General features: G+C 27.7%; 2 protein-coding genes across 3 annotated transcripts; both read right to left on the bottom strand.

Annotated features, from left to right (window-relative positions):
* Window positions 1-1,123: 1,123 nt before the first annotated feature.
* LOC113553048 lies at window positions 1,124-4,827 on the bottom strand. Of its 2 annotated transcripts, none has more exons than XM_026956171.1 (5): window positions 4,609-4,827; window positions 2,944-3,026; window positions 2,848-2,875; window positions 2,492-2,769; window positions 1,124-2,260 (listed from the first exon to the last, which is right to left on the bottom strand). In XM_026956171.1, exons 1-5 carry the CDS (start codon window positions 4,786-4,788, stop codon window positions 1,741-1,743), a joined length of 1,089 nt encoding a protein of 362 aa, XP_026811972.1. In that variant the 5' UTR covers window positions 4,789-4,827; the 3' UTR covers window positions 1,124-1,740. The 2 variants fall into 2 exon arrangements, with proteins under 2 accessions (XP_026811972.1, XP_026811973.1); XM_026956172.1 differs by having other exon boundaries at window positions 4,605-4,744.
* An 8,030-nt stretch (window positions 4,828-12,857) lies between these two features.
* On the bottom strand, window positions 12,858-15,432 carry LOC113554324 (tektin-B1-like). Its single transcript, XM_026958112.1, has 6 exons — window positions 14,945-15,432; window positions 14,665-14,881; window positions 14,375-14,589; window positions 13,447-13,669; window positions 13,160-13,383; window positions 12,858-13,080 (listed from the first exon to the last, which is right to left on the bottom strand). Exons 1-6 carry the CDS (start codon window positions 15,145-15,147, stop codon window positions 12,948-12,950), a joined length of 1,215 nt encoding a protein of 404 aa, XP_026813913.1. The 5' UTR covers window positions 15,148-15,432; the 3' UTR covers window positions 12,858-12,947.
* Between the last annotated feature and the right edge of the window lie 2,885 nt (window positions 15,433-18,317).

Below are 18,317 nucleotides of genomic sequence, written 5' to 3'. Positions count from 1 at the left end.
TTGTGTTTACGTTTTACTATGTACATTCTATAACAGAAGATTTAATACCTTCAATCTTCAATAATAACATTTTAGATAGATGAACTTAACTGTTAAGAAACTAGTTTTACTTATGAATAATGCTAAATCACAAAAATCAGTGTCATAACTCATATTCCATATATGTGACATAAACAGTAAATACTATAAATGCAGATTTAACTCTACTAAATACGTATTGCATTTTAAGAGAATTTATTATTATTAATTAATTTAAATGATAAATAACATTAGCCTTGATTTTTTAATTGGTTTTGTTCAAAATCAAAATAGAAGTTCACTACTCCACTAGTATCTTAGATCATATTAATAAAATATTATATCCATACTTGATATTTCATAAGAAAAGTTGTTGCCTGTATTAGTGACGTCTCTTTTTTAGGTGTTCGATGTGGGCATGCGCGAAATTACTTATTAGATGTTTATCTTTTGGTTTACAATCTGTCAGCTAGTTATTGTGTTATATAGTATCTCAGAATTTTAGATCATACTATATACTATACTACAAAATTATACAAAACTGATTTTATTCAAAAATCAATACCTAGTTATTTTGTACTAATTGTATAATTTTTTATTATTAAGACTAACGATTGACGACCGTACCTATTATTTTATTTGTATTTAATTTTATACTCGCTAATAAACAAAATAAAGCAATTGTTATGTTAAAAAAAAATATTTAAGATTTGAAGGAAAATAAATACATAACACATTTTTCCTATAAAAAAATAATAAATGATCTAAAGCTGTTTCATTGAATAACTGTCAAATATTTAGTGATTATCCAGATAAACCATAAACATATAAATGTATAATGAGTAACTTTGCGCAGATGCACATTGAGCACCTAATAAAGACATCCGTCGCTCAATTAACAACAAAAAAATACGCCCTTGCTCCTTCAACCATTCATCAAATATGATTTAAAACTACTATAATAAACCATATGTTACCAAATAACCATATTATTAATTATAAACTAATATGACACAATGACCTGGTATAAAAGATAACTATATCTTCTATACTGTTGTTATAAAGAAAAAAATTATTTTAATAATTTTCATTTATTTTATGTGAGGTACACTGAAAATACAAAACATTATCTTAAACGTTAATAATAGTAATTTTTTATACAAAAAAAAAGCAAACCTTAGAATTTAAAGTGCCCTATATTAAAGTATCACCAACTTAACTCTCATAAAAAAGCAGCTTAAGATATTGTCGGATAAACAATCAAAAAAAAATAATAAATAAATAAAAATACACTTGCATTCAATACTATTTGATATGATTCATGAAAATTCTCAATAATGCAACTAGTTTCTATATTACTCTTTTAGCTTAACCAAACAATATCTTTTAGTGTTCTAAAATTCAATTTAATTATGTGGAAAAGGTTACAATTATTTTAATCTAAAATAAAAAAAACAATATAGGAATCAAATAAAAGTAAATATAATACGTTTGAAAGACGGCAATGGTCACATGTTGTGATATTTAATGGTAATGCACGTATGATAAAAACTTAAATGATACAAACAAAAAACTGTTATTTTCTTAAAAATGTACAACCATAAGTATCAAACAGTTTATGTTAAACCATTGTTATATAAATAAATAAATAAATAGGACTTGATACTTCATTATAGGGATTAGAGTTACCTTTATGTCATAACTCAAATGACATTTGATGGGCTAAACTTTAGCAGATTGAGTTAATGCAGCCATAAAAACGTTGTAACTACTGCGGTCAGATTTGATATGCTGTACTTGGTGCATAGTAAGTGAACATTTACTCAAAAATTGTGCATCACAAATAACACAAACATACTGATATTTTAATGGCTCGTTGTTTTTGGGAGTATATTTTGGTAAACTATGAGTAGAGCTTGATGAATGATCGTCTGAAGAAATCTGAGATAAGTCATTAGTTTTCCATTCAGTTTTTATGGTTAATGTCGCCTGATTGTCATGAGGTGAATTAGGAATAACAGTTTTTGTACTACTTGGAATGTCTTGAACTTGCACAGTATTGCAACCAATTGGTTTTGGTTTAGATTTTGTTTTTGACTCCTCTACACTTTCATCACTACTAATAAGATTTTCAGCAGCTTCTTTCTTTATTGTCTTTACATTTGTTTTTTCTGAACTTAATGAACCAGAGTCTGATGAAGATTTTGAAACAGTAACAACTACCCTAGTGTTTTTGTAACATCTAAATAACATAATAACAATATATCAATTATTATTTTATCTTACACCAATTTATAACTATAGTGAAACTTCTAAACAACGGTCACCGAAGGGACCATTAAATAATGACTATTTAGAGATGACCGTCCTATAGAGGTGACAATACATGATATAACACTTGATGGGACCAAAAAACCTAACCATTACATAGAGGTGACCGTTAACAGAAGTCTTACTGTATAAGACATTGTACCTTTTTCTTGTTTTACGAGTGTTCAAAGTTTCCAAATCCATAAGTTGTGCAGCACTTAAACGTTCATTAATTTTTTTCTTTGTCTTAGCTTTCTTTAATTTGTATTTTTTATAAACATCATTATAAGTGTTTAGCTTATAATTTGTTTCAGTTGTATGACATAATAATGTATTAAAATGCATTCGATAGTTTAACCATGTTTTAAAACTTTTATAACAACCTCGACATACCACTTGTGCATCATCATCAAAGTAATAAAAACATACTCTTTCGCATATCTAAATTACAAAACCAATTTTAGACACATATAAGACTAAATATAGCATTAACATTTAACAACAAATTATCATACTTACATTGAAATCGTTTTCATCATCTGCAGGCCTAAAAAAAAATTATTTATGATTACTTTTAAAACCATTGAATTGAGTTTAAAAAAAATTAATAAATACTTTGTATTCTTATTAGGTTGTAGACCTAAATTTTTCAAAAACTTTTGTTTTCGATATCGTTCTTTCATTTGTGGCTTCATGATCTAAAAAAATAAGTTAAAATGTCATATAAATAAGCATTTTATAAAACTTTAAAATAGTAATTAATTATTATCATTGACACATTGTTAGAAATAAATTAAACAGGTGTGACTTTAAACCAAGTCATAAATATTTTTAGCATTACTAATATAAAATATCATTATATATTATTATACTATTCTGCTCTAATTTATCAGTGTTAAGCAATTTTAAAATTCATGTATCTATTATCTTATACCAATAGCTTTAGCCGTACACATTTTATAGAAATAGATGCTTTATTAAATGCAAACGCAGACAAATTGTATACTATTTTAAATATACTAATTGTATAATAAATGTACAATTGATAGAATTGATTTCACTATTCTAGCCAGAAAATCAAATTATTTAGGTATAACAATTTTTTAATTTAATATTTATGTAATGTTACAAAACTCAAAAGTTAAAATTGAATATTTATGTTCATCAAAATTATGAAAATTAAAAAACAAAAATTATTGTTTGAAAAAACTTCATCTTCCTTATCAATATGATATGTGCTAAATAATTCATCAAACATTTAACTTTTAATTTTTTATACATAGAATAATGGACATTTGTGTTATTTGTATCTAGTAATAAGCTGGTAAAATGTGTTACACTAATTTACAAGAAATATAACTTTAAAAAAATTATTACATGAGACTCAGATAACAAATTGTCCACTAGACATTTCAATGAAAATAACACTATTTTAAACTAGACAAAAAATTATTATAAATGAACAATTTTTACTATATATTGGTGTTTACAAAGCCAGAAAAAATGTATTAATGCAAACAATCACAATTATATTGAGAGATTGAACTAATATAATGATGCAATTAACACCACCAGGGAAAATCTTTCAATTAGTAATGGGAGTACAGTTTAAACTGTTATTAATTATCATAACACCCGAGATATTTATTAAAAATTAGAGGTGAATAAAATGATGGAATTACATTAATTATTAAAAAATGATTTGTACAAATAAATGGATAAAAAAAAAAAATACGCGAATTTACCAAGTGCAACTAAAACGCGCGATAGTCGAACCAGCAAAGAAAAGCGCCTCCGAGGACGATAAAAATTAAATGGAAATGGGGGGGGAAGAGGACAAGGACTAAGGAGCTTGTGCGTGTGGCGGCGAAAAAACACTGAAGAAGCCGTGGAACTATGGTCACGGTGGTGGTGACGGGATAGTGAAACGACCCGATAATCTCAAGAGACAACCGCCGCTGGGAATGTGGACCACTCGGTGGTCTGTCGAGCGTCTATCAAACACACTGTACGTAATGTGTGTACTTAGTATTCGCGTCGATCAAGCGACTCGGGAAAACGGTCTGGCGGGACCGCGGGAACACGACAGTGAATTTGGCGCAGTCGCGCACCGGAAATACATAATAACTACTACGAGCTCGCCGTGGCGCCAGGCGCTAGTTACCCACCTATCGTATACAAGACCCTCGAGCCACGGCGCCGCCGATCGGGCGGCACGTGCGTGTTCGGGTGACGGTCGAAAACTGTAAAGAAATGAAATAAAACCTTCTACGAACCTACTCGGAGCGAGAGGACGCGGTGTCTGTCGTTACCGGAACGAGGGCAGAACTCGGCGACGGCACCGCCGCGGTTACCGTGTACAGCGTAGTCCGGCGATGGTAGCGGGTACCGTCGTCGTGGTCCGTTCCGTCCAAGAATCCAGGTGGACGATGGTCGCGTCTGGAATGGGAATGTGCCCATGCACACTCGCAGGCCGTCGAGGAGATAGTGGCATTGGGGAGCTCGTGCTCGTCGGCCGTCAGTGTTACCGGCGACGGGGATATATTGATACTGCGCGGCCGGCGCGCGCGGGGCGGTGTACTTTTGGGCCGGCGGACGGGTGGATGGGTCTGGCGGACTGGGCGGTCAGGTCCGACGGGGTGGGCGATTGGGTGACGAGTGGGCCCGTCCGACGACCACGGTACGATAACCATCGGGAAGTGCGCGCGTTTAATGTTTATAGTTTTATACCATTCGAAGAGGTATATTAATACCTGCGCGTACAATAACAAAATTGTTGACTGTTGTTAATCGTATTTATCTATATATTATTTTATTGTTATTGTTGGCGACGCGGTAGTCCCGGAATTGGGTCTCCCGACGGACGATATACATTTTCTTTTAAAATTTTAACCATAATACCTATTGTTAATTGTTATTTGTTATTATCGCGCCCGACGGTCAATGAACCGTGAGATTAGAAGCCACAAATAAGTTTTTCGTCTATCTCTTTTGATTGCGCCACAATGCAGCTGTCCACGTAGGTAGTCTAGTAAATAGACGTAGAAATCTTGTACTTTGACACAAATCTAAAATGAGTAAAGTGCAAGATTTGCATATTTTTTCTGCCCAACACCTATAAGGCCTAATACTAATAGTTCATAATAATTATTAATTGCCCATTTTGTGCCCGGCAAACGTCTACAAACACGCGTTACTTTATTGCACTCGGGTCCTCGTGCAATCGCGTTTCACATCACAGACAATACACTATAAAAACTAGTGAATGATATAGAATTTGTCAATACTTTAGCTCATTTTATGTACCAATATTAATCGCACAATGCGTGGATCGAAAGCACTATAAGCGGCTATAACCATAACAGTTACGTCGTTTTAATAAAAAAAAACTCGGGGTTGTCGGTTGCTAGAGCCAAAAGCGTGTGAAGTAGGCTTTTTTGAAGCAATTGCCTCAAGCCGAAATGGGTTTTGTGCGATAAAAACTTTTCAATATTACTATAGGCATTTAAAGTAAAAAAAAATATAGAATGAAAATTGTGGGTGTATGATGGTATATTGTGTTTCGTGTATGAGTGATCAATTGGTAGTTTGCCTCAGATCTAAAAATTGTTCAGCACGCTACTGACTGGAGTCCTTATGGTCCTATTGGGGCATAGGGCTATAGCTAGGTTAGATTCTAAACGGAGCGCAGAATGTACCTATATTGATTATAGATTATACAATGATCATCTGTCTGTCGTATATTTCAGCCATTTTTTGAGGCAGCAAAAATTCTACAATTTTCAACTTTATTTTGGATTTTTGTAGCAAAATAGATCTAGTTGATATTTTAAGGTGGGTCAAAAGTAAAATATTTCTAGTATTTTTCAAAATAACTAGGGAATAAATAAAAACTCCATTTTATGCAAAATCAATTTTTGACGAATTCGATTTTTTTATTTTTTTTGTTGAAACTCAAATAACTGACAAAGTGACAACTGTTAACATTTTTCCAAACATATTTAACAATTTAACATGTTCTAATTATGTATGATTACATTTTTAAAATATTTTGACTCTTTTTAGCCATTTAATAGACACTTGACATTATTGATTTTTTTTTCTATAAATATTGATAAAAAAAATATTGAAATGTATTACAAGTAGTAATAGTTGTTATTATAGCATTTATAGCCATTTTCAGGTATATAATACGTTAGTGGCAATGTGTATAATATTGGTATTTTATAAAATGTCTAGGAACTCTATATATAGTACCATTAATACCATTATACCAACTACAGCCAGAAATATATAAAATTATTTAAATTATCAAAGCCTTTTAATAAAAAAATATATAAAAGCCAAACAATGTATATAGGTAATGTATTAAATCCATGTTATCAGTATTGATATTTGACAATGTACCTTCACCTAATACAAATCCATTAGTAATCTGTAATATCGATAACTTTAATGAAGTATAGTTTCGACTGCCGACAGATGCTCCGATAATTATTTCGTCACAATAGTCATATACTATTTTCACATTTCAGCCTTTGACAAAATGTTGTGCGTGGAAAGTCGAGTGCAGGTTGTGAAGAGTTTTAAATTTTATTTTTAAGTACCTACCTACGTTCTACATAGATTTTTGTATTTTTTAGAATATTATTATAAGTAGTAATAATAATTAATAACTGTGTACTAGCCATACAATTTATAAATTAATTTTTTTTGTGTGCTAATAAAATTAATTGTCATTATTATGATAAAAGGAAATTTTTTTTTTGGATTTCTCCTAGTAATTTCCCTTTTGTACACATTGCCATTTTGTTATTTGTCATTTAATTTTAATAAAATACTTTAAGTTACTATACAAAATATTTAAGAAAGTATATAGAAAAAATATATTATATATACTTCTTAAAAAATCACCGGGTATGGCAGGTATTACATTGAATTCCTAGGCATTTTATATATTAAATATATTATACACATTGCCGCTAACATATACATAGATATAAACATAGACCATATAGTCTATAGGCACAATATTTTTATAAATTATCTGAAATTAAATTTTGATAAAACTAGATACTTAAACATTTTAAACGAATTATTTTATTGTAATTTAAAAATAGTCGTGACTGCGGGTGAATATAGTTACCTATAACTTGGGTACCTATATTTTATATGTATCACAAGTGCAAATCCAAAGGAGTGGCCAAGGGGCCATGCCCTACTCTCCGTAGACTCTGCCACGCAGGTAAATTTTAGGATGTGTGTTTTTGACAGCCTATAAAATACGATACCCACATGGTATTGCCCCCCCCCCTTAAACATATTCTGGATCCGCGCCTGATATATCATAAGCATAACGTTTATAACAATTTCAATATAAATTTAATATTTTTAGTAAAAAATATAATCTATTCTATTACCAACATAGTAAAATAAATTACTTTAATAGTAACATAAATATATCATAAAATAGTAAATACACTTATAGTAATTTAAATTAATAGACCATCTTTGCTCAGAATCGGTAAAATCATCGTTTTTTGTATATGCAACAACTTATCTTTGAATTTAAACTTTACATATACATGATACAGTGACTTATCTACTCCTCAATTACTAGGTGTCTAGTTCTATGTATAGGTTAACTGCACATCAAAGCGGTTACCTACTTTTCCTTTTTTTTTTCAGTTAGTCTTACGACTATATGGACTACGTATTTATACGTCACCAGCAACTCTATCTCATCGACACCCAATCAAATAAAATTATTTGAAATAATCACATATTTTAGCTGTTCCCAAACATTTTTGGTTCACGCATCCCCAAAAATAAAAAAATGTTATCACACCCGGTGACATACGATTGCGTACGATCACTACGATCTCTATCTATAAGCCTTAAAAACATTACGATTGTGTATACGAAAATGAGTGCAACATTAAAGTTTAAGAAACACTAAAATACCTATTTAATAATGGCATCAACAGCCATGTACACAAATTTATTTATTTTTTTTTTTTTTGAGGGGGTGGGGATACATTTTTATACTTATAATAAAATTAGAAGTTCATTGACAAAAACCTGCACTTTTACTAGTTTTGCTCTATAAAAACATAAATGATAATTTTTCTAAAATGTCGAAAGAAGAGTTAAACTTTTAAAACACCCCACTTGTCTACGCTCCTGAATTTCAATAATAATATTAACAAAATAAGTACTAAGTAACCACAAAAGGCAATCACTAGAGACTAGAGAGTGCACTAATTCCAGCAACAAAAACATTGGTCTGAAAAATATATTGTATTGAAAAAATATACTAATTATAATCCCACTCTTTATCTTAGTACGTGGGATTATGATTTTTTTTCAATATAATATAATTTTCGAATATGTTTTTTTTTTTAAACTGAACAATTGTACTTATATAATATATACAATTATTATTAATTATTTTACACATTCAAACACACGACAGACGACAGTTATTTTTGTATGTTTATGGTAAAAACGTCTGTGCGATTGTGCCCTGTAAAGGCTAGTCCATCACGGTTAAGCCAATATGTATCACCTCTAAAAAAATACCTGTAAGCATGTATAAGTTCCAAGTACTAATAACTAAATGTAGTTGTTATGGTAAACATTGCATATTAGTTGTTGTGTTATAAATACTTTTTTTGAATCTATGATAACTGTATAGAGTTGTATAAAACGTTTATTGCAATAATTTTAAGTATCATCTACAGACTACCTATACTAATTCAAATTGATTTAAAAATTCTATATTTGTATCACATGCAAATAATGTAATAATCTCATTTAAATCATTTTCAAAAATAAAATTTTCAATTCATCTATTGAATCTTGAATCTATTAATTTACCTTAAAATATTATACCTACTATAACTATAACTTATAGTAATTACGTAAGTTATAGTTTTGTTTGTGTGGAAACTTACTTACTTACATATGTAACCAATTACTCGATACAATTTGTGAGAAAATACGAAATCCTTAGAAAATTCTAGCTTATAAATAATAATAATTATAACTCTTATTCAAATACATTGAATAGGGAGGGTGACAAATGACAAGACAGGATACCGTAGTGGCTGTATGTGCTTTTTATTTATATAATTTTCATTAATTAGTGTTCCAAGCCAATGTCTCAATAGTCATAAATTATGTTTAGTAATAATAATCATGAATCAATATTATAAATTTATGAAATTATGTTCGAAAACTGACAAAATTATAACCAGTGAGAACTTATATTTGTTAAACGCGTTCTTACTTTTTTAATCAAATAATTATAAAACAACATTTTTACTGAGGTTTTTGGCATAGTCAAAATAGACTTTAGACTATACACATTTATATTTTTTTAAATATTTGAACCAGTAGTGATTTATAGGTGGTTCGAGCTGAAAAATCCTCAATTTTTTTACACATATTTTGTTGTGCGTACCTATTTCTATAATTAATTGTTGATACTTTGTCTGCTACAGTTTTTGATTTTTGAGTAGTTAGTGGGTATTTAATTAATAATAATACATATTAGTATATCGTATATTCATCGTATAGGTAGTACCTATGTATAAATAAACAATTTATAAGTATATAATATAAATATATATGTATGTATATATATATATATATAATATGTTTGCCAGGCGCGGAATGGTAAAAAAGGGCACGAGATGCTATAAATTTAAAGGGCAAATAATAAAACTATTTTGGGAAAATTTACCTCCCCCCTCAAAAAAAAAAAAACAAAACAACTCAATGTTACATTATGTAACTATTAAATTAATAAATAAATGTTTTAAAAAACTGCTCTGATTAATTTATTTATTTAATGGCTACCTACTTAAATGTATTCTTTATGATTGTTATTAATATTTTATAAATTAAAGATCTACCTACAATTTTAATAGAGGATTGTAACTTTTGCCTTCAAAACTCCCATTAGTTTTAAGTAAAGTAATTAAGACACATTCATACTGATAGGGACAAACATATTTTAGGACAAGAGATACTGTAGCATCCCAGCCAGTCCGCGCCTATATGTGAGAAAATTTGTTTAGCTTACCGCCCTTACTTATTACTATATTAGAAGTAATTGGTATTAGACATATGCCATATGGTAATATATTTATACAACCTAATATGTTTATACATATAGGTCAAAACTCAAAGGACTGTAAGACTTTTGCCCATGCCCATAACAGCATAACAAATTGACACTTAACCAATTATTTATTTTAAGTATTTATAAACCAATATTGTGTTCTGTAGCACAAATAAGAAATTTAAGACCAGACAGTGGTTTTAGATGCCAAAAATATTTAGGGGTCACCAATAAACTACATTTTTGAGAGTTTGTGGTCCTAAAAAATAAAAATATTCAACTCATTGAGCTCAGTATAGTATGGTATTTACTGTTTTATATTTTTATGTGTTGAATATTGATATTATTTTTAGTACTTATTATGATTAGTAATTATACGAGAAGTGACAAAGAGAGAGATTAACACAATCTAAGTACATTTCTAAAAAGTATCAGTTTGAAAATAAATTCTAGAATTTACTTAAAAATCATTATTAAATATAGCTCAACTGCCCCAACTACATACTATACTTAATTAAAATTAAATTTAAAAGTATTATTATTTACTCTGAGTGAGTGACTAACATATTATTTAAATGAGTAAATGAGTACCCCTACATTGTACATGACGTTAATATATCTAAATTAAAAATGGAAGTGCATTATTTTTATTATAACTATGAAACAGTGGCATGCTTAGATTTTTTGACAGAGAGGATTTATCTATTTTCAAACCATGGTATATTATAATAACACCAAAAAATATATATTCTTTAATTTAATGCTAGTTTATTATAATAAATTAATAATATATCATTAATCATGTGCAAGGGAAATATTTATATTATGTATGTTACTATTTATTAGTAACATCTTGGCATAAGCATAAATCACCTTGCGATAATGGTAAAATATGCTTTTATTACTTTACCATATGTTTTAGAGTAATCAATAAATTTAACTTACATAAAAAATTAAAAATCACAGAAAAAAAAATATTGAAAATATAAATTTTTATTTTAATAATAAATTAAGAGCAATCAATACTCAATACTCAACAGTCAACAGAAAAAAATAAGTCAAAGGAGGAACCAATATCATATCCATAACCCTCTCAACCTGAACATGCCATGCAATAAGGTACAATCACAGATATATAAAAATATTCTTATATATCTACAGGTACAATTATTTTTAAGACTGATATCCACCAGCTTTTATAACCATAGGTCAGTTAAATAAAAAGTGAAAAATATGAGTTAACTGAGTTCAGTAGAAACAATTTTGTATTGTTATCTATAACAGTAAACTGATATTACTTAAACTTCAAAGTAACAATATTAATTGTATTATTAATTGTTAAAGAATATAAGATTATATTCAAGTCTAGGAGTATATTATGTACCTACAAGAATAGTACCTATATTTTAATTGTATAATATATAATTTACTTCCAAATAGATATTTATAATTATAATGATTGTGATTTCATTAAGTAAATAAATATAATCATATAAGTACTAAATAGATTTCAAAACAGAACATTATATTCAAACAATTTAAATTAATAAACATAAATAAAGTTACAAATTAATTTGTATTTTTTTATATTACCGATAGGTTAAAGATAATGCTAAATTATCTACAATAAATTATTTCAAGAATATATTATACAGAGTGATTCTTTTATCAAACAACACTCATTATTTCAAAAAGTATTAATGTTTTTGAAAAAATTTTTTTACGTAGTTTCAAGTTGTTAAAGAATAACGTTTTTATTAAAAAATTATGTTTTTAAATATTTTTTATCCTTATAATTTTTTAAGTTTTTACTTTTTTGAATGACAACATAGTGTTTTAATTTCATATTCCAAAGCAGAATAAATTTCTGAGTATTTTGATACATAAAAATCGAATTTAGGGCGAGTAGTTTATGAGTTATACGTATTTAAAGTTTAGTTGCGCGGAGTGGAGTGGTACGGGGTACCCTTCAAAATGTTTGTCCACTACTCCGCTTGTCTAAACTTTAAATAATTATAACTCATAAACTACTCACCCTAAATTCGAATTTTATGTATCAAAATACTCAGAAATTTATTCTGCTTTGGAATATGAAATTAAAACACTATGTTGTCATTCAAAAAAGTAAAAAACTTAAAAAACTATAAGGATAAAAAATATTTAAAAATATAATTTTTTAATAAAAACGTTGTTTTTAACAACTTGAAACTACGTAAAAATTTTTTTCCAAAAACATTAATACTTTTTCAAATAATGAGTGTTGTTTGATAAAAGAATCATTCTGTATATATATATATTTATTTTGAACATAATAATAAATAATAATAGTTGGGTGGCAGATGCCAACAAGAAAAAATAAACAGTTGTGAGTTGAAATTGGTTTACCCCAAAATGTGTGTTCTGATAATATTTCATTAAATTTTTTTAGGATTTCTCAAGATCTAAGATGTCTATAATATTATATCCTGTTAGCCAAAAAATTATTGGATGATTAGCTACAACTCCGGTTGTCCAGTTGTACTCTATACTGTAGACATTTATGGTCGACATTTAATGTATGAGTCTTATTTTTTAATTGCTCATCAAGTACGTTTATTTGCTCAATAAGAATATTATGCAAAGCCCTAAAAAAATAAATATATTATCAAAAACATGGCATTTACTATGTACCTACTGCAGCATTAATTTCATATGTATTTTTACTTTGTTTGATTTAGCTTATCATTCAACATTTTGATGGTATTATTGAGTTGAAAATGTTCTTTTTGCAATCCAATAGTAGTTTTATCAAGGCACAATTCAATACCAGCCCTATATAATCTTTCTTCGCACCGTGTTTCAACCAACATTTTAGGATTCAATTTTCTATACAAAGCGTTTTCTAATTTTTCAATTTCTTTCAAAAATTTATCCTTATCTGTTAACATCTTTAAATAATTTTTAAATTAGGTAGGTACCTAAATAATCTTATATTGTATTAACTGCCTTACATTCGATTTTTGCCATTCTAATTCGTTCTTAATCCTTTCTGTATCATAAATACGTCTTCTGAGATTATAATTTACTTTGTCATTTTGAGCTAATAGATCATTTAAAGTTTTATTTTGTGATACAAACATAGTTTCACGCAATTTTGTTGAACTCATTAATTCATTTTCAATTCTTTGTTTTATATCAATGCACTGTTTAAGCCATTTTTCATATGTATTGAAACTGTAGTTTTATAATTTGAAGTAATATCAATTAGGACATTAGGTATACTAGATTAATTATTCATAATGAATATTGAGCTTTTGTTAATTTTATTTTAACAAGATAGTTTTGTTTTTGATTTAAAAAAATATTAACTTGAATTAAGTACACTATCTGTTAAGAATGCACCTACCTATACCTACTTATAACCCATTGTAACTTGTAAGGTTAATAAATTAATAACCATATTTATATAAAAGTGAGAAATCAATAATCCTATTTCAAATTTTTAAAGACTATCAGTAGGTATAGTAAAAAACATTTCAAAAGTATTAAAAAAAAATTAATAATTTTAAAACATATTTTTATCACAATAAAATGATAAGAACAATATATTTCACAAATTAACTTTTTTTTGTTAAATTATAAAATATTACTGGTTGAAATTAACTCATTTAACACAATATGTAAGTAAATAAGACATAGGTGTACCTAATAAAGCTATAGTTTTGTTATAATTTATAGAAACATAATTTGTAACTTATTAATACCCAATATTTTAGATTTATTATAATTATTAATTGATTATTAACTGTTAGTTAGGTAGGTACTTTTAAAACATGACATTTATAAATAAAAATTAAAAAAAAAAAAAAAAAACATAAAGACAATAAACTTCAACACAATGAAATATTTAATATTAATACTATTACTTTGAAAACTTACTCTTTTGAAACCCTTAGTGGATCTGGTTTTAGAGAGATGTTATTTGAATCTTTTGTCATTTTTAATAACTGACTATCTATATTTATTGTGTTATTTTTTTTTTCTAAGTCTTCAGCAACATTAATTTCCAACTCTTCTAACTTATTAATCATTTCCCATGCATTTTGACATACTTCAACTAACAACTTTTTCAGCTTTTCCAAAGTGTTTTGTTCCTAAAACAACTTGATATAATGTATCAATTTACTTATTATGATTGAACAGTATAATCATAAAACATTTAAACACACATTTTTTAATTCAATAGATGCAATATCATGACATAAATCTGTAGCACCCCTTTCATCTCTTATACTTAAGCAATGATTTGTAACGGTAAAGTTCAAGTTTAGAAATTCTATACATTTTTCAGTTTTCTCTTTTTCAATTTTCAAGTCTTTAATTTCTTTTTGCAAGTTTTTATAACATAATTCAATTAAATATTTCCAGCGTGTTATTTCAGTATGTCTGAAAATATAAAAGTTATTTGTTTATTTCATTATCTAAAACTAAAATTAAAACCATAAGTACCTGTCAAAGATCTTAGAATTGGTATGATGTGTACTCCAATAAGTAGTGATATCTGTATCATTCCTTAGTTTTTTCGATTCATTTCCTAATACAAATGCATAACATCTGTGTTCGTCACAAGAGTCTTTTAATTCAGTTATTTTGTAATACCAATCAGACTCAGCCACTTTGGGCACAGGTTTCTCAAAGGTAACTATAGACATTGTTTTTGCCTAAATATTTGCAAACAAAAATCTGTTTACCATGAAATATAATAAAACAAAAACCAAATATCTATTGTTTTAGTAGAAGGAAATATCATTAATTTTGTTACAATATTAATGGTATTATTTAGATAGGTACTGTAAATTTAGGTTAATTATTATTAGATAAAATAATTTATAATGTTAATAATACTATTGATCTGATTAAATTTCCATGTATAATTTGTGTTATTGAACACACAATGTAGTAAACCACTATACCAGTATATACTAATAATTATTCACAATAGCGGTTGCTATACCAACAGTCAACAGTTCACAGACAAGAAACAAATACCATATTTCATAGCAAATTTGGCAGCCATTTAGGATCAAATTTTCTAACATAAATATTATCAAGTTTAAAAAAAAAAATGTAAATAATTTATGTGAGCTTTCTACCTTAATATCCAGTGATTAATGGCCATAGCGGCTATATTATTCCGAATAATATACAAATAAAGTTACATTTACAAAATAAAAATAATTAGGTATTGTTACTGTGATATACCGATTTAGAATACATCAATGAAGGTTAAAGATTTATATTTGTCATTAATTTACCTATGTATAACTAATAACTCAATTCAAATAAACAGACAATAGTCGATACATATTAGTATATTACATAATACATATCAATTGGCAATTTATTATTAAACCAAATAATTTAACACATTGACCATAAGCGGTCTCAGGACTTTACTTCATAGTTTATAAGCAGTATATTTAATTACACATAAATACATAATATACATACACATACACACACACAACACGTAGGTATATGTACAGTAGAATCCGCTTAATTGAGACACTTTGGGCGGTGACCTATTTGTCCCCCATTATCCGACTGTCCTGATTACTGAATAACTAATAAACCAATACATTCGTTCGGGACCACAGCTTTAGACAAAGCCGTGTTCGGGACTATGTCAATCTACTCCTATTAAGCGGTTGTTCCCTTTATGTGGTGTCCCAAATAAACAAATTCTACTGAATTTATATATATATTTAATTCAATTTTCCTACTTTGAATTTTCATTTAATTCAATTTTTTAAAAACAATTTATTAAATTGTTTAATTGTTATAATTATCTAATACCATTTGGCATGTTTGTGTCAATTAGGTAGTATTTTAAACTTTTTGATGACTGTTTTCATATTATTTGTTTTATGTTGTTTAACAAATAACATCAGTGAATCCAATCTTGTTTGGGTCATTGTTCAAAGATCATTTTTACCAATAGTCATTTTTCAAAATCAGCGTTCACAATTGCAATTTATACCTAATAAGTATTGTTACAAATAATGACTGTACTTTTACAAAAGTTAGAAAAAATTTCAATCTTATTTATTTATTTATTTATTTTAAATATACGGGTTTCCCCTTTTAACATTTAAGACAGTTCAATAATAAAGACATAAAAGTAGAATATTACAATACAATTTTCTAATGGATAATAAGAAAATATTAAAATAAATTAATTAATAAAATGAGAAACATTAAAACAAACTATCATAAAAAAAGTGGTCCTCATTGGCGAGTGACATAATACATCATAGAGATTTATTTTGTAAATAATTCATGGTAGCATTAAGAATGAAAAAGGTGCTTTGAAATTGATTTGGAATAACAAAGATGGAAAACTAAATTGGTTAGTTATTAATCCACAAATACATTTTAAGTTTAACATTATTCTACAATCAGCAAGTGTCAGCAGATCAATTACATTTGTAATATTAGTTTAATTGTCAGGTAAGTGGGGGATGTCTAACATAAAATATGTGAATCTCAAAAATATTTGTTCAACCGTTCAAGTTGATCAATGACCGGTGTAGTATAAGGATCCTAGATTATAGATTAATATTTTAAAATAGGACAAACTAAAGCACAATAAAAAGAACTTAGCGGTTTTACTAATTTTAAGTCCATAGATAGACGTATCATGAATTATAAAACTTTAAACGCTCTACTAAAGAAATCATTGCAATATAATTACCAGGATTAAAAATTCTTTAATTCTAAAACTAAGATTTATTAGATCATCATTAACATATGAAATTTTTGTACAATATATAATATACAAAATCTGATGAATCTTATGACATTTAGAAGTATTGATTTTAAGACTTATTGTATAACACCAATTAACGAAACAATCAAGGTTATTTTCATACATCACACATCATCAGCTGACCTTATTTCCATAAAGAACTTTATGTCATCTGTGAAATATAGTATTTTTTAAAAAGGCAAAGCACTATGTATACACTATTAACAAATAATGAAAACATAATCGGTGATAAATGTCTACCTTGAAGCTTGGGGTACACCAGATGTTGCCAAAAAAATGTTAAGCTTGACACCAAACAATTTTACCCATAATTGCTGATTGGTTAAAAAATAACAAAATCATGAAAGGAGTAGTTCACCAACACCAGTGGCGTATATAGGTTTTAGGGGGTTGATTAAATATATTTGGATTTTTTTGGGGGAAAGAAAGCAGAAGACACACTATTTTAAAAAGTTGTACTTTTCATTTCAGAAGGAGGGGGGCTCAGCCCTCGCCACCCCCTAAAGTATGTCACTGTCAGATAGTTTGGATAAGTGAGATTTAACGGAGATAGGTCTGTAAATATTAATTACTATAACTCTGTCTATCATCTCAAATCTATTTCAATCTTATCATCAGAACTTCAAATTAGTAACAATTTTTGATCATGAAATAACAAAGATATATAAATTATACAATCTTATAATGTACCTATGGACCGCCTATGAAGTTGAACTAAACTTTAATTTCTGATTTTTCTGCAATATTATCCAAAAATAGTTATTTAATACAATAATTACAATGTAAGTAAATCATAAAATTCATTCATCATTAATTATTTTGTCTTATAGTTATCTAGAGAAATACACTAAAATAAATTTTAAAACAATCTGTTAATGTTAATTTGCAGTACCTATTATGCAAGACGTAACTAATTAAACTCTTTAATCTTTTTGTTAAAGAAGTTTATATAAGTATTAAGTTTAACCCATCTATAAACACTATATACATTTTGTTTTATAATTAAGAATAAAATTCTGATAAATGTAATGAAAAACAGTTATAATATAAGGT

Source organism: Rhopalosiphum maidis, chromosome 2, assembly GCF_003676215.2.
Source record: "Rhopalosiphum maidis isolate BTI-1 chromosome 2, ASM367621v3, whole genome shotgun sequence".
NCBI classification, from domain to species: Eukaryota; Metazoa; Arthropoda; class Insecta; order Hemiptera; family Aphididae; genus Rhopalosiphum; species Rhopalosiphum maidis.
The sequence above is the reverse complement of the archived record's forward strand: the minus strand, read 5'-3'. Positions and strand labels throughout refer to the sequence as shown.